Source organism: Lottia gigantea (genome assembly GCF_000327385.1).
Source record: "Lottia gigantea unplaced genomic scaffold LOTGIsca_151, whole genome shotgun sequence".
In the NCBI taxonomy this organism is placed as follows: Eukaryota; Metazoa; Mollusca; class Gastropoda; family Lottiidae; genus Lottia; species Lottia gigantea.
In genome coordinates, this window is record NW_008707814.1 from 146,535 (window position 1) to 169,129 (window position 22,595).

The window sequence follows — 22,595 nt, forward strand, 5'->3', positions numbered from 1 at the left end:
ATGCGGATAATTATGGATATCCATATCTATAAGGTACCTAACGATTCCTGTTACTGAGATCAAGGTGCGATCTTATGGTGTTTATTCCCCTTTAAAGTACAGAGATTTGACTCTTGCTTTCAACCCAATGTTTTGGTAAAAATTGACCCATCTGATTGATACCTCAGCTTGACATATTGGTCATTCAAATTTTTCATTCTTGAATACCAACAGAGGCCAGTAGATCATTTCAGTCGTTGAAAACATCGGTACTTTGTTATTCGCAAGGTCGAAATACGCCCCTTTTCCTGTCGTTGTTTGCTGTCCATAGTATAAATTTATGCTGAAAAAGAATACACTTGATAAAAACTTGTCACGTTTCAATTCATGACTTGTCGAAGGAGCTATGATATTAAATAGGTTATTGTGAGAGTCTGTATAATGGTCAAATATAATGTTATATTATCATTGCAAAGCACGTCATAAGATTTACTTACATGTAAACGGTTAATATTTGGCTTTTCTCGGCTGGTAAAACTAAACTCGATTGAAAAAACTGTGCTCTGCTGCGAAATGACACACCTTGGGTCGACCCATGCGGGGACAAAATTCGTGTCAGTGGGCCTTAGTCTTTCTTTTTGAGAGCCTGATTATTTTATTTTTTCAGTAATCTATTTGTATCTTTTTATTGAACAATTTGTGACTGACGTCATTGCCATTAGAAATGCATGATAACAAAAAATTACAATTACGTATAAAATGATAAAACACGTTCAGAAAATACCACGAGTACAATCACGAAATCAGCCTGGTTGGCCGCAGAGTGTAATTAAAGGGACTGTAAAGAGGTTTTCTAAACTTTTTATGTGTATCGGGGACACCTATTCTTCGTCCAATGTCTGTGGTTCCCTCAATTCCAGAAAGAGTTAACCGAAAATGATGTAGCTGATGTAGAGACTTCTTCCAAAAGCGAAAAATATTGAAGCACTTACTTATTTTCAGTGTCAAATTAAGCAAATTATTTGATTAATTGGTTATCATGCATACTTTATCATATAATTAAGTTGTAACCAGTCATAAATGTATCCGTGTATGTACAGTCTGGATAAACAAAAAAAAACTTTTTGACCTTTCTTGATAGGTTTCTCGTTGAAATTCTGCTGGTAATTCTCGTCTAATTTAACTTGTTAATTGTTAATCATGGACATGTGAGAAAAACCGGTTTTTAGTCATTAGAACACTTCTACTTTCTATTCATAGGTAGGGAACCCATCTTTAAGGGTTTAACATATATATATATACAGAGAAACAACACGAAAAGAAAATTTAATTGATATTTCTGTTTTCCTGGTAGGGAGTGAAATTCAGACACAGAAATAAACTTGTTAATGTTAGTTTTAAACATTTTACAAGAAACCCCCCTGATAGATAATTAAGTTATTTGTTTATATTATAAACAAAGGTAATTTCGGCTTAACTGGTGACGTAATTATAATTTGGTATTACAAAGTCAATTCTCAGGGACCAGTATTACCTGTTTAAGACGATAGATCCATTAGACTAAAGGTGTGGGAACAAGAGCGGTCTTGGTCGGAGATTTTTGTCGCCGATTAGAGTCTTGAGTAAAATCTCACGTGTGTCCGTGATTTCACGACAAGATTATCGCGTCCCCGACAGGATTTATAATATTTAAAAATAATTATTGAAAAAGAAACGCGTTTTAAGTTCAAATGAAATGAAATGAATGGAGTTTTGCGTCTTACTTTTCTGCACCATGTGGGCTAATGAAGACGGGCAACGCCATGCCCGATGCCATGAGGAAATTTTGCCAGGACAGCGGCATTAGCCTGCTCTTTTTCGATTTCCAACGGTCGAGGGATCTTTAACGTGCAGAGCCTGTAGCACACGGGGCCTCGGTTTATTGTCCCATCCGAACTAGACGCTTTTTCCATGTCAGCCCTTTTACCTGCATCACTGACAGGGGGAAACCGGGTTGAAAAATCCGAAGGTATGTTCCAAATTCAAGGCAGTTAAACAAATCAAATGCTCTATTGATAAAAAAAGATTTGTCACTACATTATAAGGAATTCCGTGACTGTCATGATCTAATTCTGATTTAAAACCATATCTTGGTGACCAGAGCTCATTTCTTGCAGCCGACTCGCGTTTCTTTCACAAAATCATCACCAATTGCTAAATCTAAATAGATTCGCATGTCGTGATTTTAAACACTATATTATGTAAATTTCAATAAACATGTATTTTTGAAAAGGAACGAAATATCAAGATCATTCCGAAAACAAATTAGCTAAGGCTCTCGGTAAATATTTAAGTTTGTGCCAAAGGGATGGTTTCATATTATTTAGCCTATATGATAAGAGCTCATAAATATGGAAAAGAAGCTTACAATAAGATAGGCTATAATATATCAAGTTTCATGAATTATATGGTCAAATGAAAATGTAGATTAAAATTAGTCATTTTGGTAAGGTAAAGATATTAATTAGCGATAACATGTCGCTGTGAATGACATAGACTATTTATATTTGGTGGGATATTTTTTGCGCGGATTTCTTTAAGGTTAAGGGCGGGGGGTATTTTTGGGGTATTTTAGAGGGCACAAGTCATGGTTGGGGTTTTCCCTTACAAATTTTTTGGTGTGGGAAGCCGCAGAATACATCTAACGAGACTTTGGACGTGAAAGTAGAATACATTTTTTATGACCCGCGGTGGACGCCACCACGAAATTACCGTCTAAATAAGCCACTGGGTATTTTTTCATAATTTTTATACTCCTAGTCCAGCAGACATAGGTAAACGCTCTCGTAGAGAGGGCACACCCCTTCTCTTTTCACTTTCAGACTCGTCTTCCCCTTCCACACCATCTGAATCTTCACCACGTGATCCAGGATCCGCCAACCTTTCTTCCTTCTGTGCGTTTTTGGACCAGCAAACCACCCCTCAGTCTCCATCCAAGTCGAGACGTGTATCCAGACCTTCCCCTCCTCGAACCAGATCCCAGTCCGTTCCCAATGCTACAATTCTAACAACTACCAAACCAGTACCAATCACACCGTCGACGACCATTATATCCGCTACCAAACCGTATTATCACCAAACCAAGGACAAATCATTATGGAAACTACCTGCTCTAAAGAAGTCTACCTTAATAATTGGATCATCTAACCTGAATCGAATTACCAAAACCAGTTCAGAAACCGAAATACATTCTTACCCCGGTGCCAAAATCCATCACATACAGTCAATCCTGGAATCATACGACCATGATCCCAAACCTACTACCATTATTCTTCATGTAGGCCTCAACAACCGTGATCAGATACCAAAGACCTTAACCAAGCCCAGAAATTAATCGCCACAGCCAACAAAACCCTCCCAAACTCCAAGATCCTCTTCACATGTATACCCATTTCAAATAAAATCTCGAAGAAAGCACAACAGAACCTCAGCACTCTCAACAACATGATGATGGAGTCCAGTATCAACAGCGCAACAATCTTACCACCCTACGAAGAAGAATTCGAAACAGTTGATAATCTTCATTGGTCTCCAGAAACAGCAAACAGCATCTATTTGTTTTGGATACACCAGCTTCAAGCATCGAGTAAGTCTTTAAACTAATTACTGGGGATAAAAATACTGAGAGGCCACTGCTAGGCCAAACTGTAGTTAACTTGAGCCGCAAAATTCTCACACCCCTTCAGCATTCAATCTTAGACCGTGGACTTAAGTTTATTCCCACACCAAAGATAGCTAACTTGAATTATCTCCGACCATCCATTGAACGATTTCAACGAAATCTTAGCTGCACATATTTTTTTCGAAACCATCCCCCACGTGGTGCTAGAACAATGTTTATTCCTAAATCCACGTGGACACCCCCTCAGGCCGCCATCCATCCTGAAATATTGAAAGCATTTGCGAGTATGAATAGCCAAACAGTGAACCTTTCCATAACACACGAAAAGCCTAATCTCACACGAGTGGAACGTGAAGCGTTAAACTTACTTAAGAAAGACGATAGCATTGTTATTAAAAAGAGTGACAAAGGTTCGTGTTGTGTCATTCTGAATAGGGAGGATTACGTTTCAGAAGCAGAGAATCAACTGAATAATCCTAAATTTTATGCCATTTTACCGAAACCAATTTTCAAAGAAACTGCTAACATGATTAATAATATTCTTGCCGATTTAGTCAAAACTAGTTATCTCAAACAGAAACAATATGACTATCTGTCTGCCAAACCTGATTGTCGCGAGAGACATTTGTACACTTTGCCTAAAATCCATAAGAATCCAACCAAGGAGTGGTTTATCTCGAATAAAATCCCTAAAGGCCGCCCGTTAATATATGACTGTGGTAGTGAGTCATATGCAGTGTCAGAATACATTGATCATTTCTTACTACCTCTAGCATGCCAACATCGCGCCTACCTTAAAGACACAACCGATTTTGTCAATAAAATAAAAAATCTTCGAGTTCCCTCTAATGCTATTTTAATTTCTATCGACGTTTCTTCTATGTATACCAATATCGATAACACTACTGGTTTAACGGCAGTTCGTAAAGCTTTTAATAGAAACCCAGATCCAAACAGACCCGACGATGCAATTCTACAGCTTTTAGAGATTTGTCTTAGTCGAAACGATTTCACATTTAATGGTAAAACATATTTACAAACTTCAGGGACAGCAATGGGCAAACGATTCGCCCCTTCGTACGCAAACCTTTTCATGGCAGAGTGGGAACGTGAGGTGTTGCCCCTCTGTCCATTTGACCCACTTTTTTACGGACGCTTTTTGGATGACATTTTTATGGTTTGGACTTATTCTATCGAACAGTTTTGGGAATTCTTTGAAATTCTCAACAACCACCATCCTTCTATCAAACTAACCGCAAACGTGAGTGACAAAAGCATAGACTTTCTCGATACCACAGTCTTTAAGGGAGATTCCATAGCAGAAACAAATAAACTGGATATTAAAGTGTATTTCAAAGAAACTGATACTCATCAACTCTTGCACAAGAGCTCCTTTCACCCAAAACATACCTTTTCTGGTATAATTAAGTCACAAGTTTTACGATTTCATCGAATTTGTACAAGATCTTCTGATTTCAACCAAGCCTGTACGATTGTTTTCTCAAAACTGAAAGAGCGTGGGTACTATAAACGATTTTTACGAAACATAAAAAATTCCACCTTAGCACAGATAGCAGCTAAAAACAGACTTTATGCCGAAGTACCTCCAGGTTTAAGAAGTGCTCCATGTTTGTCCAGTAGATGCAAAACATGTTCCTTTATATCAGAAACTCATTATTTTGTAAGCAACTCTACGAATAAAAGGTACCCGATCCAGGAACATCTAACATGTGAACATTCGAATGTAATATATTTGATTTCATGCAAGAAATGCCCCAAACAATATGTAGGAGAAACTAAGAATAATTTACGAACTCGCTTTAATGCTCATAGGTCAGACATCAAATTAAAGAAAGACAAGCCTGTTTCTAATCATTTCAACCTCGACGACCATTCAATAGACGATCTCACCCTAATCACAATTGAGCGTATAGAAATTGACTTGCCCGAAGATGAAACTACCAAATTCCGTCAATCTAGGGAGGCCCATTGGATTGAGACATTGAATACAGCAAGACCTATAGGACTAAATATTCATCATAATGTAGGCATAGCACCCTTTGTTGTCCCGTTTAATACAACCAGCAATCGAGCAAGCAAGATAGTTCATGCCCACTATAAGAGCCTTCAAGAGAAATTCCCCCATGTCTATAAGCAGAAAATGATAGTTGCATATTCAAAAAATAAGAACTAAAATGATAATATTGTTCATAGTAAACTAAAAACAATCAGTACATAACAGATACTATACTTCTCGCCCATCGGGCGAGTTATTTTTTCTAATTTCAGATCAAAATAAGAACAGAAGAAAACCCAATATCAAGACCCTTAATCCTAATTTCTAAATAAAGTGTCTGCTCCACCCTAGGCCTGTACATTTGGGAGAATCAAACCCTCCCCTCCCCGAAATCTAAATAGAAATAATCTTGTCTGTTGAGATGACTTTACAAACCTCCAAACCGGAAATATGCACACTAGTTTAACCTGTCTGTGTTCACGGGTGAGAAATAATTTTCTCGTTAACTCATATTTGCTCTCACACAGAATGCGTTGTTCCCTTTGTAGAATTTTGTAAGTGTATAGAGACGAAGAGTACTCTTAATATTAGATGATTATTTACACACTTGAAAGTTCGAGATTGAAATTGCGTATTCCCACTGTGCATAAATATTGACTGAAAATTACCTTGTAACACTGACGCGTTACTTCAGGGATATAAGGAAACATTAATTGATATTGAATGACCCCTGACCTGTTAATATCTGTTATGCTTTATATTGAATTTGAAATAGATCAACAAACGTCATCATCAATGGGATTACAGATTATCATAACTAATCTATTTTTATCAATATCAATAAGTTAAATAACCTGCGAACTTGTATGTAAAACGTCATCTTTTTGTAAGCACTGGAGATTCAAGTAATTTTGGGTGAGGGCAGGGGCCAAAGAAGGGGACACAGGCCATTCTTTTACAATGTAAAATGATAAACAAATTGCAAGTTGGGCTGGGGTTGGGGGGGACCAAGCCGGGCCAACCTCTTGTCTGAGGGGGCATCCCATTGAAACTCTTTGTAAGATTTAAAGTGATGTAGAAGTCTAATTTATAAAACAATTCATATATTCGTTTTTATTTCTTTAGATCAGATACAAGTCCATGTGATACGTTATTCCTAAAGTGCAATTTTTGAAGCTCAAAGGAATACATGTATTAGAGAAAATACTTGTCATCCTTCAGTCCTTAATAATCATGACCCGTTGACATGAATACGCCATAACGGCCCTGTCACATCGGAAATACGTTCTTACTGCGCTGCTACTGTGATGGAAAATAATGGTCGCCATAATTGTGGTATAAGCGTGTATGACACGCCAGACATTGTTCGTGCAATTGTCGCCACTATTCCCTGAGTCCCGGTGATTCTTCTTTCTTTCGGTGAATCTGTTCTGGAAAGCGTTGAGAACGCCATGGGATCGAGAAGGCCGCCAGACAAGCGTTGTACCATCTCACTGAGATCTATAAAAGCACAGTACACGTGTGACAAGGCATTTGAACGCAATATGGTCGCATAACTGATAGTATGAGGTCGATTGTTTTTAAGTTTGTAATTTTTTAGACTTATCGCTCTAGTTTTCCCCACGTTTGACCGCGACCTAGTACATTTCATATCGCCGTAAGATAGCAAATGGTCGGAGTCCGATGTGACGATCATGTGCTATGGGAACAGAAATGTGGCGAAAGAAAATTTAATTGGTCGAGACCCTATCTTTTCGCCAGAATTAAGTCAGTTTCTCCTTGAACACACATCTCACGAGGTATTTCTACAGGATATAATTAACAACACAATAATATGATATGCATCTATTATCCTTTGTAAGCACTATTTCGACAAAAACTCCATTGAAGGCGATAAGTGAATCGTGCAATATAAACTAAATATATATGCAACCTTTTTTATCTTTCATATGTTAAAATATTTGTAGGTTATTCTTTGCAAATACAATATATTTGTAGGTTATTCTTTGCAAATACAATAGCACTGTCAATGTATAAAGACACAAAACAACAAAGCCAAACAAAGAGTATTTGGCAAATTTCATTGTCCTCAAAATTTCTCTCATTGCAGGATGCATGGCGTTACCCGTCTTCATTAACCCAAACAGAAGCAGAAAAGTAGGACGTAAAACTCCATTTGATTTTTTCCCATCAGCGTTACCGCGGCGCGACCCACCAAAGATTACTTTGAATGTACCGATGACCTTCAATAATATACTATTTGTAAAGCGAATTAAGTATCACAGTTATAGTGTAGAAAATTAATCGTGCAATAAATGTCTGCAAATATATTACCCAATTATTTTTGTTGTTCGAACACATTAGGCCTAGGTCCAAATTGGGTTCGGCTTTAAAATAGATATCTAGGCACATTGGAAAATGCACAAATCACCGAAAAAACATGCGAGTAATACAACGTCTCGTGTCACTTCTGCACTCTAAAACTATGTCACATTTTAACGCGAGTTTTATAATAATGTTTCAATGCAACATAACTGCATATAAAATATTATATAATTGTATTAAATATATACTGGTGTCTTATAACAACGTATTTATCTTCCATATTTATGTCGGACCTTTCATTTATAATTCTTCGAAAAACATCCGGTTCTAGCAGGATTTGCTCATCCTATTTCAGAAAAAAAAAATGATTTATGTTCGAGAAAATGTAATTTGTCATCACATCTATATTTTAATCTGTAATTAAGGTATATTCCGGGTCTACTTTTTTGCTGGATTTGTGAGAATCTGAATTTTCAAGAAAATTATGGCATCTACGAGAGTTTGACTAACCCCATCCCCATCCCCCAGAAAAATGGATTGCCTACTGAAAAAATTCTTAACACTATACATAATTGCCCTTAACTACACAGCATACACGTTTGCCTCTCCGGATATAAAATTGCTTGTCCCTCAGATCAATCAAATGCACATTGTGGGCTAATGACGACCGTCAGATCAATCATTTGACTATGGGCCGAATCGCACCAACGATTGGAAATTGTAGTTTGTATTCTCTTGCGAAAGCTGGATCTTGTCGACGACCCGATTGTTCCAAACCCGATACCATCAAGTTCTGCAGTTGATAGATTGTACCTGTATCTGAACTGCGACGGATCCTGAAGATGCTTTGAATCGAGAGTGGACTTGAACCCATCTTTGTTCTTGGCTAGAGAATACAGTCTCTCCTGAACTTTAATATAATACGTGTATTTGATGCACAGCGGAGGAAAAACTAAGCCCTGTCAGTTGGAAATGTCAAGGTTAGTTTAATGATGTCTCATATTTTTCTTTAGCGGTGAAACTGTCACGTAGAAACGCCGTCTGTTTTGTCGTGTAAATAATCTTGAAACAATAGAGTTATATAGCAGTTAAGATTTATATTACAAGCTTGAAATGTAACAAACCATGATTTTATCATATAATATATTCTAAACTAAAACAATAGAAACACACACTTAGGATATAACAATTAAACTATATATGTAACATTTAGAAAATGGGTTAAAATGATAACTTACATATTTCTGTATTGCCTTCACCCGCCCAATTCTTGCATTCTGTAATTCGGTCAGCAACGGGTACATTATTTCCATTAGATTCAGTTTGTGGACAACTACAAACAATTTCTTTACCATTTCCAGCGAAATGCACAATGAGTCCAATAACTATAGCAATTAACACTCCCAATAATAACAAAATAAAAGCTTTAGCAGTCGAGACATGGAATCCTCCATTGGATTTGCCAGAATTGGAACTCAATTCGGTATTGCTACCATATTTATTCATGTCATCGAATTCAATCCGCTCTGTGGATGACATAGTGTTCACAAGGGCTGATTTGTCACCGTAAATATTTCAATACCTGAATATACTATTTACCATAATCTACACATTTAACCCTTTCGGCAACGTCCATTGGATATTGAAAGGGACACAGGGGTCAAAACAATGTCGAGGTTACGATCTCAAGTTGACAATTATTTTCAGCTGTTTAAACTACTACCAACATGTGTAAAGATTTTTCTCGAAAACTTACTATTTCGGTTATTTCAACAAAGATAAATAATACTTTCCGTTAACACGCGAAATTTATCATCTGACAATCTACCTCAATATTATCATTGGACTAATCCATTTATTCATTTCTTACAGGTATCGGCCAAAAACTTAATTGGTTTTAAATCTCCAGGTTTGTAAGTTTACAATTCTGAATGCAATTCACATCATGTAACTTGAAATGTTTATTCCAATATATTTTATTGGTAGTGTTTTTTGTTTTAAATTACACTCTTTGATTTGACAGTTAAAACTGTAAAAAATGAAATCTAGGGCACATGGTCATTTGCCGAATTAGTGAATAAGGAAGGTATAAGAGAGTCGCCTTGCGCTACACCCTTTTATGCCTTTTATTTTGTTGGTATTCAGACAACTATGTATAACTGAACAATAATTATGCATACTTGTTGCTGTAAAAGTCTAATCGTTAGGACGTGACTGACATATTAAATTCATATCGAAATTAAAACTTCGTGTGATTTAAGCATAAGCTGACAAGTAAATGCAACTCAGGGCCTCTCTCCAACTCGTTCAAATGTCAAGTAGGGATTTGGAAGAGACTTCGCTAAATAGTTTACTCATATTTAATTGGTAAGTTAAGTCAAGATGACACATAAAATTGCATTTGAAAACGCAACATATTTTAAATGTCGAGCAATGCATATCTTTTTGCTTTATATAATAGGGTATTGTACAATGAACCACGTCTTGTCTCATTTCCCCGATACATTAGTAATAATTTGAACCTACCTACTTTGAATTCTATTAGATTTGCAACAAGTCGGTCGAGTGAGACTGTAAACTTATGTATAGTCGTGTTTATTGATATTTTAGAAGTATTTATTAAAACCATGCTTTATTATATCGACCCCATTGAATTAAAATTCATATGAAGCTAACCCTGGGTTTCGTGGCCCGATTTTGAAAGGAAAACACCACTAAATCACAATAAAAATACTCATATCATTTCACGTCATATAAACTTTCACTGAAGAGGTCGGTTCCAGTTCTAAACCCGACCCCAGAAATCTACCATGAACTATCAAGATACAGCAAATTGTACTTTACTAGTCCTATAATGTGTAGCGCATTGGAACAGAGAGACGAATATCATGTGTAGGTAGGTTGACTCTTTGAAACGTATGTCGCGTTCACAATTCAATCGCAGAGTGGCAGTGGTTCTTGGCAGTTTAAGAAAAGCTCTTACCAACATTCCTTATCAGCATTCCGGTAACACTATAAAGGGCCTAATTCACGCTTATCCTTAATGATCTTATCGGGTTTAGCACATTTCCTATATTAATCTGTACAGATAATCCATGGATTAGTGGCTTAAGGACATTGAGTGGATTAATGATACAGTAGTCTTTTTCTGTTTTCGTACACCTTGAATTATAGACCAATGATCTATGAACTTTTTGATCGTCATACACAAATTCCTTGCTTCATAAACTGAAACGATGCCCCTATTTTATCATCTTTAAAGGCCACAGTTCATTTGAATATATGTAAATAGTCTTCGGAATTACTGCACAGAAATACCATAATCATTTCAAATATACCTCAAACTAGATAAGAAATTTCTATTTATATATATGTCTTTTCTATATGGCGGAGTATCAAGAAGACGAGTCGTCTTTTTTAACTTTCAAATGCGGATAATTCTGTACACACATTCTCAAATGTCGCAGGTGAGCCACGAACAATATTATACTGATTAGCTTAACTAAAAATAATTTCCATTTCTGAGACTTCAGTACAATTTTATCAAACGGATGGCAAACGTGTCCCTTTTAACAGGAACCTATAAAAGAGGCTTTCTGGTCTATAGGTCAGCTATAAAAGATATACACGGGGAACTTCTATTTGTATCCTCCTCGTGGTTTAAATGGTGTACACAGAAGCTATAAATGATGCAGAGAAAAATACAGAATACATATACTCCCAGTTCTCATCTATAATAAGTCATAAATTTATTTACTAAATCAGTATCTGTGAAACAATTTTATTGAGGTTCGGTGGTATATCAAAAAAGAGCTGCTCCCACATTTTCAGAATTTAATACTGACAGTTTGGAATTCACTGAAATTAAACGGAGTTTTACGCATGTCATACTTGTCGTTACCTGATACTGATAATTTTGAGTATTAATGAGCTTAGAATTGTATCATGAAACGAAAGATGTTTACAGTCACGTACTATTTTCCATGATCTTCTAAGACGCAGTTCTGGTGTTGAAAACTGGGGGGGGGGGGGGGGGGTGAAGTGGTAATCCATATAGTATTCCACTACTACAATAAATAATAAAGAGTTGGGCTATTTGTACATTCAGTGCCATACAAAGCAGTGAATAGCAGTAATAAGTCTAAAGAAGCAAAAAGTCTAAAGAAAACCTTGAAAACTATAAGTCTTATCTTGAAAATGCACGTGGTAATGAATTGAAAGAAAACAGAGAGAAAAAAATGTAGAGATATAGAGGCATGGTAAGTAGGTATATGATAATAATACGATAATGTAAGTGGGGATTTGTCAATCTCGATTCAATGAGGCGAAAATTAGTCTAGAATAAACAAATAAACTCGTGCTATCCTCATCATTTTCTACATGTAATATCACCTCTTATCTCCTTCATTACAGGAGGTCTGCTATTGTTCTTTTTCTTCTGTAATGATATAACCAAGAGTTCACTCGGGGGTTAGACGCAGAGGTATTTGAATTTTCAGTACTATTCTGACTAATAACATTATTGTTCGACTAAAGAATGGCATTACTCAATTTTCTTCCATCTCAATATAGTTATGTTTTATTTTGAAAGAATTGTGAGAAATTTATACGTGAATTTTAAAATAGAAGCCGTTTCTTTCAATTTACTTTTATTTTACTATTATTTAAATTCTACAACCGAACGGAAAAATGCCAAAAATTTAAAAAATCAGACGAACCTATACACATTCAAATCAATATTAACACTATATTCTATTACAAGTTCAAGTGGGATATGACTATTATTAAATATAATTGCAGAATTTGTTGATTTTCTCCACAAAACTTGCACACAAGTGGGAGGTTACCTAATTCAAAACGTCTCATCAGATCTGTCGCAGTCGACATCAACAATACACTTATCGAGAAATTGACCCAATACAGATAACTGCGATCTGGTAACATATTCCGGCCTTAGAGGTCTACGGCAAGACCCCACAATTATATTGAAAGTAAAACATGAGCACCTGATGGCAACTGCCATTTTTTAGTTGACGTTGCTCTCTTGTTCCACCTAGTCGAGTTATTGTTCAGATTCTCCAAGATTCTGACAGCTACCAACAGTCGATCTCATCTCTCTCTGTTGGACGCGAGCTCCTCTTTGCAATTAAGACAGATTCAATTTTCGTTTCTAGACTAGAAGTATTAATGTATAACTGTAACTACTTAAATCATGATAACTGTGGATAAGGGGCAATAACTTTGGAACCTGATATCGCTGGGAGGCATATAGATTTCAGATTTGATTTCTAGATTTTCAAAATACATGTACGAAAGAAAGCTCTAAAAGTGATCCATATAGCACGTATACAATTCCACATCAGGCATAAAAATCACCATTTTTTTCTTTATTTACATATTTTTCCTTACAGAAATTTCAACACTTTTAAATATTTTTCAAGTGTTTCATAATGATAATGTATCCATCGAATATTAAACTGAATTTTTTCTGTGGCTTGATGGAAGACTGTCTCGGTATTGCCTAAATCAGGATGTGAAAATAGAAAATCTTCAACCTGTAATACATAAAAAATACAAGCATTGCTTTATTAGAAGACAAATTTAAATTCTGACTATTCGTTTCCTCTTGAAGAAAAAAAAATCAGTTGGCCAGTTCGCTCAAATACTGAATTGGCTTTACGACAATCAAGCGCTTGACGGATGTCGCAATCAAGTGTGCTTATCCCATCTGGATCACTGAATCTTGAAAACTGGGGTTGTTCACACTTCTTTAGGGAGAATACTTTAAAACATTATGTTAGCATTTTCCGAAGTGGAATAGGAAAATTTTGATCAGGCACTGATGCAGCTAGAATAAGGATTAATTAATTTTGTGTGTACTTACATCGTCCAGTTCCCGGATTGTTTTCATGCCATTTGTTACAGTAGATATCGTTTTAGCAAGCATTGGTGATCCATTATAACTACAATAAATTGAAAGTATAAATTGACACTTTTCAAACACGAAGGATGCTTGGCTTAACTCGATTTTTTTCCAGCTTTTCAATAAAAAGCATTAGCTACAGGGTCATTGGAATATAAATAATATGAAACATTTTCGTGTGAAATTTGACTTTCGAATCGATTTATCGCGATTAGACGCCTGTTCATGTCGGCCTGTCCCACCATCATCCCGGATAGAAAATCCAAGGTATTATCTTGACCTCTAACGGGATCGAACACAGAATCTTCAGGTTAGCGAGCAACGGTCGATGAGAATTCTAAATTAAAGCAGCATAAGCAAAAACACATCAAGTTACTCACTTTTTAAAAATCTGATCCCAATTTTTGGTAATAAATTCCCATACCAGATTTCTATTGGCTGAGATGGAGGCGATATGCATGAAAACCTTCAAAGTATCCGACTTGCGTATATGTCTATTATCCAACGCCGCGGATAAGTATCTGGAAGTATAAAGGCAACACTAATTTCAGAAAACAAAAACAGTTTATCAGGCATGTAATTGCTTATATTGTAAAAATCTGCTGTTGGATTTGCCAATAAACATGACTTTCGTATAACACGTGCATCATTGGGAGAACATGAACAAATTTTAAGAAAGGTAGGGTCGAATTGAGGCGACTAGATTTTCAACGATTGCTAAAAATTGAGCTATGACTGAAAATTGCAGTTGAGTCCGTCTGAAATTAGTTACTAGATTTTTATTTTTAATCAAAGATCTAATCCTATAGTTTGACATGGACGGAATCTGCAATCCCCCTTCGTTAAAAGTGGACACTTTTTCGATACTCTCATGTAATCTGCGATGAATTCAATATATTTTGAATTGAAAGTGCACCGGAGTCTACCCCTACATTCCCAACACAATGACAATTCATGAAATCATTGAAATATACCACTAGATCAGCCAAATCAAAATATTACAATACCATCCAGGGGGGCATATTCTGGAAGGCTTAATTAAGATAAAATCCAGGAAAGCTTAATTCAGATAAAATCCAGATTTAATCAAATACGGTTATTTGATTGGATAATACAACTTAGTTTAAAATTGATATTTAGTAACTGACTAATAAGATGGCTGGAACACTAATATCATCCTAAGTTTTCCTGAATACGGCCCCTTCGAACACTGTATAGTAATATGGGTAATTAGGACATTCTCATTGGGATTTAATTGGCGTATTAAGTTATTATTTGGTAAAGCTTTCGATCAACATTTGTCTCAAATTGTCTATATTAGTATATATTTATAATTATGCATACCTTCCTAATAACCATTGACTTTTAGTACAAGCCATAGCATTTAACAACAGATTTTTCTCTGATTCTGACTTGGAAGATTTATACTGATTAAAAGCAAACTTATATTCTTTCATTTTACCATGTTTCACTGCTGTACAATAAATGGTAGACTTTAAATCTGGATCAATCCTGGAATATATTAAACCAAGATTTATGAGAAACATACTTAGAAACTAGTGTTTGGGCGGTCTTCATCAGCTGATTGAAGAGATTTGATGCCTTTTATTAAATTAACATTTAAACATGAAAAGTAATTGATATTCTTACAAATGTATAAAAAACAAATGTATAAAAAAAAGTAATTGAATCTTCTTAAGAAGATGAATTATTCAGTGATGCATTATCAGCGGTTTTGCTGATTCTTGGCAAGATGCATTATACAGTGATGCATTGATTATTAGATTGATTGAAAATTAGAATGGTGCAAATTTATGCTGTTGGTGTCTTCGATACACATCAAATTTTTAGAAAACCTCTTTACGATCCCTTTGAATTAAATCTGTTTATGATAAAAAAAAAGACCCCCGCTTGTGAGTTCAAAATAAGGTAACTAATTTTCCATCTATAAGTGACAGTACTTCAAGGGAGACAACTGATATCAAAATATTCCTTGGTTGGTGAATCAATATTGATCTATTGCTTATTGTTGAAAGTATGGTTGCGGGGACTCAGACAGTTGTGGTCACACATTATTGTTGTTCTATTGAATCTTCAGTAGAATCTCGATGTGTCCGCGCTTCCACGACAAGATTATCGCATTGTCGATTTATAATATCAAAGTTTGATATTTGCCACAGATAATTTTATCGTTTGCAAGACAGAAATTCATCACCAAATCAGATTCATTTTCCCTTCAGTTGCATGATCCGCACGTGTATATCGAAATAGTGGAAAACGTCCGACTGGAGATTTTTTCTCAACGTGTGCCCACAGCCAGTGCTGTGGGTGAAACTCAGGACAAGACTACTGTCGGTGACAAAAATCGGCGACCAAGTCTGTTCGTGTGCCCTCGCTCTTAGATCATTTTGCTTAGTTGCAGTAATTATATTGATTGGCTGGCAGAATTTTTTCGGGGGGGCATTGCGCATCACGTCGTGGAACAATAAGTAGAAAGATATGAAGTGGACTGAAATAGCAAGGTCTTCTCAATATACGACCAAACACTGTGGTAAAATCTAGGGATAGAAATCTTCCAAACTAATTGCCTACCTGTAATTTTCAGGGTCCTTCATCCACATTTTAAAGAGATATTTTGAAGTTAGGATACATTCTTGTAGACCATATTTACATGCTGTTGATACTATTGATGATCTTAGTAATCTGAAAAACAAAACCAACAGTTTGAAATGTCAGGCGCCTTAGTTCAAAATTTTACATTTGCTTTTAATTTTGAACCAACCTGTCAATATTTTTTTCTTTAATTGTAGATTTACCAAAACCTGGCATTATGATTCTGAAAAGTTGAACGACAGCAGCCCTTAAACAATGACTAGAATTACGAACAAACGCACAAAACAATTTGCACACACTATACTTTCAAAATTTGTACCAATTGATACCAATTTTGTTCTATAAAGTTAGGAAAAGTAATTAAACAAATATTAACAGCCAGTACAAAAGACAAAAAAATCAGATGACCTACTTTCGTACATGGGAAGATCCTGAATTATCTTTGGTAAGAACATTAAATGACGATTTGATTTGAGAAACTATATAATCCTACAATAAGAAAATATATATTTTTATAATAGTGTTTTGACATATTTGATGTTACTTAAAATTTATTGCCTAATAAACTTTACAAGTTAGTTGCACATTCTTAGAAGGCTGTCAAAATGACACACCCAAGATTAACATCATATGAATCTTTAAGATGAGCGTGTACTGCTTCACCAGCGATGTCGACAGACAACTTGTGGTACTTCATTGTGATGGAGGTCAGTGTATAACTCACAGACTTTTAGAGTAGGTTTAAGGTGTGTTATACCTGCCAAGCTGTTATTATAGCTGTATTGTACAGAATATTGTCCACAAAATCGAACTGTTTCTGTGCCACTTTATAAGGAATGTACTCCATCTCTCTGATTATATAATGTATTGATATGAGGGCAATATTCAGATCCAACATATCTGCTCTGAAATGAATGCAAGATAGCGATTTCTTAGCAATTACAATGCCAATTTGGCTATTGAAAATTTTAATGTGCATTTTTATCCACTTTTTTTTTAACTGTCGTTGACTTATCTTTTCCAGTGATATTCGACTTTGATTTTGGTTAGAAGACGTAATATTGGATTTATTACGGCATTCTTTGCAAATCGAATTGCAGAGTGGCATCTGGTGTTCTAAACTGGTGGTTATGCCCTTTCCTTACTTGCAACAATTAACCCAATGTGATAGTAAGGTAATTAACTTAATGGATATAAGTTGCCAATATGCATAATCAAATCTGACATACACTGCTAAAATTGAAACTTACGAAGCTAAACTCCAGGAATCATCGATTATTTGAGCTCTGTGAACTGCTGGGATGACCTAGAATTCAAGGCAAAATTGAAAATGAGCTCAAATAAGTTGTGATATTCTCTCTATATTGTTAGTTTATTATTCATCATTGACAGACATCTTGAATAAAATAACTGGACAACTGGTATGAAAATAGAGGAGTGGTTCGTGTTTCTTTAGTTTCTAGCAAAACAGAAACTAGAAATCCAAAATATCAGTTTGGTAATATACATTGATGTATTCAATGAAGTATTCAACTAACAACTTACAGTATGATTTGTTTCTAGTTGTAATAATAAACATTTCCAATTTTCTGTATCATAATTTACTCTATAAAAACCATATTGTTGAATATTTCCCAATATCCAATTACATGAAGTTGTATTCGATTTTTGAGCATAGACAGCTTTAATTCGAAACAGTTCTACAATACAATGAAAATATAAATATTTTAAAATTTTTGAATATCACGAATAATAATATACCATACCAAATGTAATACACCCTCAGAGAGATGCTCGGGTGACAAACCTAATCGCAGTCAGGTGTTCTAATGGTGTAGGCACACGAACAGTCTTTCTCGCCGATTTTTGTCGCCAAATCTTGAGTAAAATCTCTTGTGTGCCTACGCATCCACGACAAGATTGTCGCGTTGACGACAGGATTTATAAGGGTGCTGGTACAAGAAAGATAGCGCAGTAAAGACAAAGACTAGTTACACAGTTTGAAGGCACATTATAACGCGAATTAATTGAACATGCAATATTAATGCCATATTGAGCAGTTTTGACCAAAAATTGCTTGTTTTTTAGTGATTTTCATAAAATTATCTTTCACTTTGATACTCACTATTTCGTATTTTCTTTGTTACCCAAATTATATCACTGTGATCTTGGTTAAAATATAACTCTTCCTTAGTAGTGAAGGTAAACGGGATCTCCCATCTGTACCTAAATATGGTTTAAATAAAAAAAATATCAGAAGGCTTTACAACGCATTTCACAGGCCTCAGACCGAAAGCCAAATATTACTATACCAACACCAATTTTATATTCTCATAAAGCGCATAATTTAAGCGAAAAACAAAATGATTGTGTGTTATTTAAAATATGAAGTACAAAATGACAAATGAACATCTGTTATTTTTAAAAAAGGGATCAAATTTAGAAGTGATCCCTGATTTTGTCGTCTAAAAGTAAATTTGGAATATTAGACCTACTTGAAATCTGAAGAATATTTTCTAGAATCTCTGACACAAGGATCTTTTAAAAACCTTCTTTGACTGATGACAAAGCCAGATGTATCTTGTCTCTTGATTTTAACCACTGGGTAGTTCATTTGTAATGTCCACGTATCCATTATCTCTTTAACATTAATATTTTTACCCTCTAAATTAGCTTCCTGCAAGAAATGAAATTCAGCTTATTGTTAACCTTTTTATGTGCATTTCTGGGATACTTATAACCTATAAATCATTGAGATTTCGAAAATCATTGTCAAAATATTTGTCTCTCAAATGACTTGCACAGTGACCCCATATTCTGACAAGGGACTTTTCCGTGGAATTATTTGGCTCAATGAGTTAAGATGCTTGCTCGCTAACCTGAAGGTCCAGGGTTCAATTCCGGCATAGGTCGAGATAATACCTTCGGATTTTTCAACCCGGTTTCAGTAGGTAAGAGGGACTGACATGGAAAAAGCGTGTAGTCGTTCAGATGGGACAATAAACCGAGGCCCCGTGTGCTACAAGCTGTGCACGTTTAAGATCCCCCGACAGTTGGAAATCAAAAAAGAGCAGGTTCATGCCGCTGTCCGGGCAAAATTCCACTCATTGCACTCTGCATGGCCTTGTCCGTCTTCATTAGCCTACATGGTGCAGAAAAGTAGGACGTAAAACTCCATTCATTTCATTTTTTCCCTGAAATTATTGGAAAATAGTCAAAAGTTTCCAATAATGTATTTAATCCCACATTTTTCGAAACTGATAACCGCTATCCTGTTCCCAACCATACGAAGCTGGTGATCACTATGGTGTGAGGGACACTTAAGCTTATTTAAAATTTAGTAAATACAAAAACCTAGCAATAGGGGGCCTACCTCATTTAAAGCTAACCATAGGTCATCATGTGTTGCTGTTCCAAAAGCATGTCCTTTAAGGTAGCGCTAAAAGAGGAAACACTTCATAAATCAAGTACGTTTATTGCCTTTTGAGACAAGAAAAAGCACTGGGAAATTTAAAAACTAAAATTTAAAATGTTAACACTTACAAGGGAAAGCTGAATAAAATTTGGCAGGCAACACAAAAAATCCCACTCCAATACATATATTCTAATATCACCTTGATTGGAAGTATAATGGTGTGGAAGATTGAAAGTATGATGGTGTGGAAGATTGGAAGTATGCTGGTGTGGAAGATTGAAAGTATGCTGGTGTGGGAGATTGAAAGTATGATGGTGTGGGAGATTAAAAGTATGCTGGTGTGGAAGATTGAAAGTATGATGGTGTGGAAGATTGATAGTATGATGTTGTGGAAGATTGAAAGTATGCTGGTGTGGAAGATTGAAAGTATGCTGATGTAGGAAAATTTAAAGTATGATGGTGTGTGCTGATGTGGGAAGATTGATGGTGTGTAATCAAAGTCGTGAGTAGTGTGAGATATAAGCATGTTAACACATTCTCCATGAAAATACCTGTCGATATTCCTTTGCGTAAAATNTGCAACATATACAAAATATTATTTTCAAACCTGTAAACCACGACGGAAAATATTTTCTCCGAGAAAGAAATTCACCATTCTTATTATAGAGGCTGCCTGAAAAATAAGAATAATTAATTATCAAAAGTTTTTACAATGGATTACCAAAAAACTGCAAGAATTATTCCAATGGAAAGAAGCACAATAAAGCATTGTATACTATTACCTTTTTATACGATATATCATCAAATATGTCACTTATTTGATCAACATTAGATACTGGAACATTCACCGGATGTGACGTAGTTAAACCATCCATCTCAAAAGCAGAATGTACAATGTCAAGCACAAACTGATCGAACTGAAATGTAGACAATGAGATATTGAGCATAAGGACGCGCAACACCACGCAGTAATGGCGTAATTTGTAAGGAGAGCAGCATTAGCCTAATCTTCTTCGATTGTCATCTTTTTATTGTCCTATTCGAACTAGACTAGACACTTTTTCCATGTCAGCCAATCTGATCTTCATCACCGACAGGGGGAAACCGGGTTGAAAAATCCGAAGATATTATCTCGACTTATGCCAGGATTGAACCTGGACCTTCAGGTTAGCGAAAAGGAAATAATATTCTTTGTCCCTCTAAAATGGTACGAAGGAACCATGAGACACCTTAAATTACTCCTCGAGTGAGCTAACCGAATGCACGCGATTTTCTGTTCAATGTTGGATCCGAGTTGTTCCTTCAGCAACTATATTGAATTGTATTTTCATACCATCTTCCATTCTGGAAAAAGATAACTAGTACCAATCCATCCAAGGAATTCAGCAAAACCTTCACTTAACCACAAATCAGTCCACCAGTTCATAGTGACCAGATTACCAAACCACTGTATGATAGAAATAAACATATCATTAGGTCTTGATTACAAGGCTCCGAAGTATGACACCAACAAAATTGAATTGGGGAAAGATTGATATCTTTTGTTTGCAAATTGGTAGGCCCCTACTCTCCGTCTGGAAGGTATGTCCCAAATAGTAAAAGACAACGAAAACACACTTTGACGATTATAATTGTGTCGCGTCTTTATGTAATGAAGTAAACCGGTGAACACAGTTGTAGGGAACGATGTCATGTTTTTGTTGACTAAACCTCATGAGACGCTTTCATATCGTTGAAATACGTCAAATACGTTACCTGGTGAGCTAGTTCATGTGAAATAAGTATGGCAACATGTTGTTGCATTTCACTAGATGCAATACTATGGTTAATAAGCATATCTTCAGAACATATAATCAAACCCCAGTTCTCCATTCCCTGTGCATCAAAATCAGGAACAGCTATGATATCTATAAAAAGGTATTATTCTTCAATAAAATGTACATTGATTCGTTCTAACTTAGGGTCACGAAAACAAGAAGATACCGGGAAAAGGTGAATTGCTTGGCAATCATAAAGAAGTCCACTTTAAAAGGAAATTTATTCCAAACTGATGACTAGATGCATGTCCACCTCGTTTACATGGTACTATTGAGCAGTGATGCTTAATGGCCATGAATGGTACATTTGGTTCCCGTTGATCACGTAGAAAATTGACTTTACAGCCTTTGGATTCTGTTTTCCCACAGAAGCATGAAAAGTAAACTTAAGAATATAAATATTACCATTATATTGTCCATAGATAGATTGTGAGTTTGAAATATGAATTGGTTACCTTGTTTTGGCAGTGGATATTTAAAACCAAAATATCTTCCAAAGTAATTAGATATTGCCATTCCTGCAATCAGGGCAAATTTAGCTTTGTCTACGCTTCCCCTTGTAATCCATGCTGAAAACTGCAATGGAAATGTTAACATATTCTATTAAGGTATTCTAGTTCACTGATAACATTCCAATGGCAATTGTAGCACAGTCGATTAGAGCGTTGGTTCTTAACATGACATCCAGTGGCGGAGCCAGGTTTACGTCCGAGGAGGGGGTGAAATACCTGAGGTTTCCCGAATTTCTAACTAAGTTAAGAGATTTTTGCCCCAAAAACGTGCCTTCGGGGCTGCTTGGGGGGCGGATGCGGAGGGCGGGGGGGGGGGGGGGGGGGGGGGGGGGC

The 22,595-nt window shown here is 35.8% G+C and overlaps 2 protein-coding genes across 2 annotated transcripts in view; both read right to left on the minus strand.

Moving 5' to 3' along the window:
- Nucleotides 1-6,945: 6,945 nt before the first annotated feature.
- LOTGIDRAFT_173195 (hypothetical protein) lies at nucleotides 6,946-9,521 on the minus strand (the record flags this gene model as incomplete). Its single annotated transcript, XM_009050662.1, has 2 exons — nucleotides 6,946-7,157; nucleotides 9,221-9,521. 2 exons carry the CDS (start codon nucleotides 9,519-9,521, stop codon nucleotides 6,946-6,948), a joined length of 513 nt encoding a protein of 170 aa, XP_009048910.1.
- A 3,828-nt stretch (nucleotides 9,522-13,349) lies between these two features.
- The window catches only part of LOTGIDRAFT_238560 (hypothetical protein), a gene marked incomplete at its 5' end in the record, with an annotated part of 11,756 nt that continues 2,510 nt past the window's right edge, over nucleotides 13,350-22,595 (minus strand). The window contains 18 exons of the mRNA XM_009050663.1: nucleotides 13,350-13,537; nucleotides 13,867-13,945; nucleotides 14,286-14,426; nucleotides 15,250-15,417; nucleotides 16,498-16,608; nucleotides 16,688-16,777; nucleotides 16,931-17,007; nucleotides 17,276-17,423; nucleotides 17,769-17,824; nucleotides 18,064-18,218; nucleotides 18,644-18,744; nucleotides 19,014-19,195; nucleotides 19,892-19,957; nucleotides 20,541-20,606; nucleotides 20,716-20,850; nucleotides 21,267-21,380; nucleotides 21,689-21,840; nucleotides 22,206-22,326. Of these exons, the coding sequence (XP_009048911.1) occupies nucleotides 13,388-13,537; nucleotides 13,867-13,945; nucleotides 14,286-14,426; nucleotides 15,250-15,417; nucleotides 16,498-16,608; nucleotides 16,688-16,777; nucleotides 16,931-17,007; nucleotides 17,276-17,423; nucleotides 17,769-17,824; nucleotides 18,064-18,218; nucleotides 18,644-18,744; nucleotides 19,014-19,195; nucleotides 19,892-19,957; nucleotides 20,541-20,606; nucleotides 20,716-20,850; nucleotides 21,267-21,380; nucleotides 21,689-21,840; nucleotides 22,206-22,326 (2,112 nt within the window). The 3' untranslated portion in view covers nucleotides 13,350-13,387. The remainder of the gene's footprint in view (nucleotides 13,538-13,866; nucleotides 13,946-14,285; nucleotides 14,427-15,249; nucleotides 15,418-16,497; nucleotides 16,609-16,687; nucleotides 16,778-16,930; nucleotides 17,008-17,275; nucleotides 17,424-17,768; nucleotides 17,825-18,063; nucleotides 18,219-18,643; nucleotides 18,745-19,013; nucleotides 19,196-19,891; nucleotides 19,958-20,540; nucleotides 20,607-20,715; nucleotides 20,851-21,266; nucleotides 21,381-21,688; nucleotides 21,841-22,205; nucleotides 22,327-22,595) is intronic.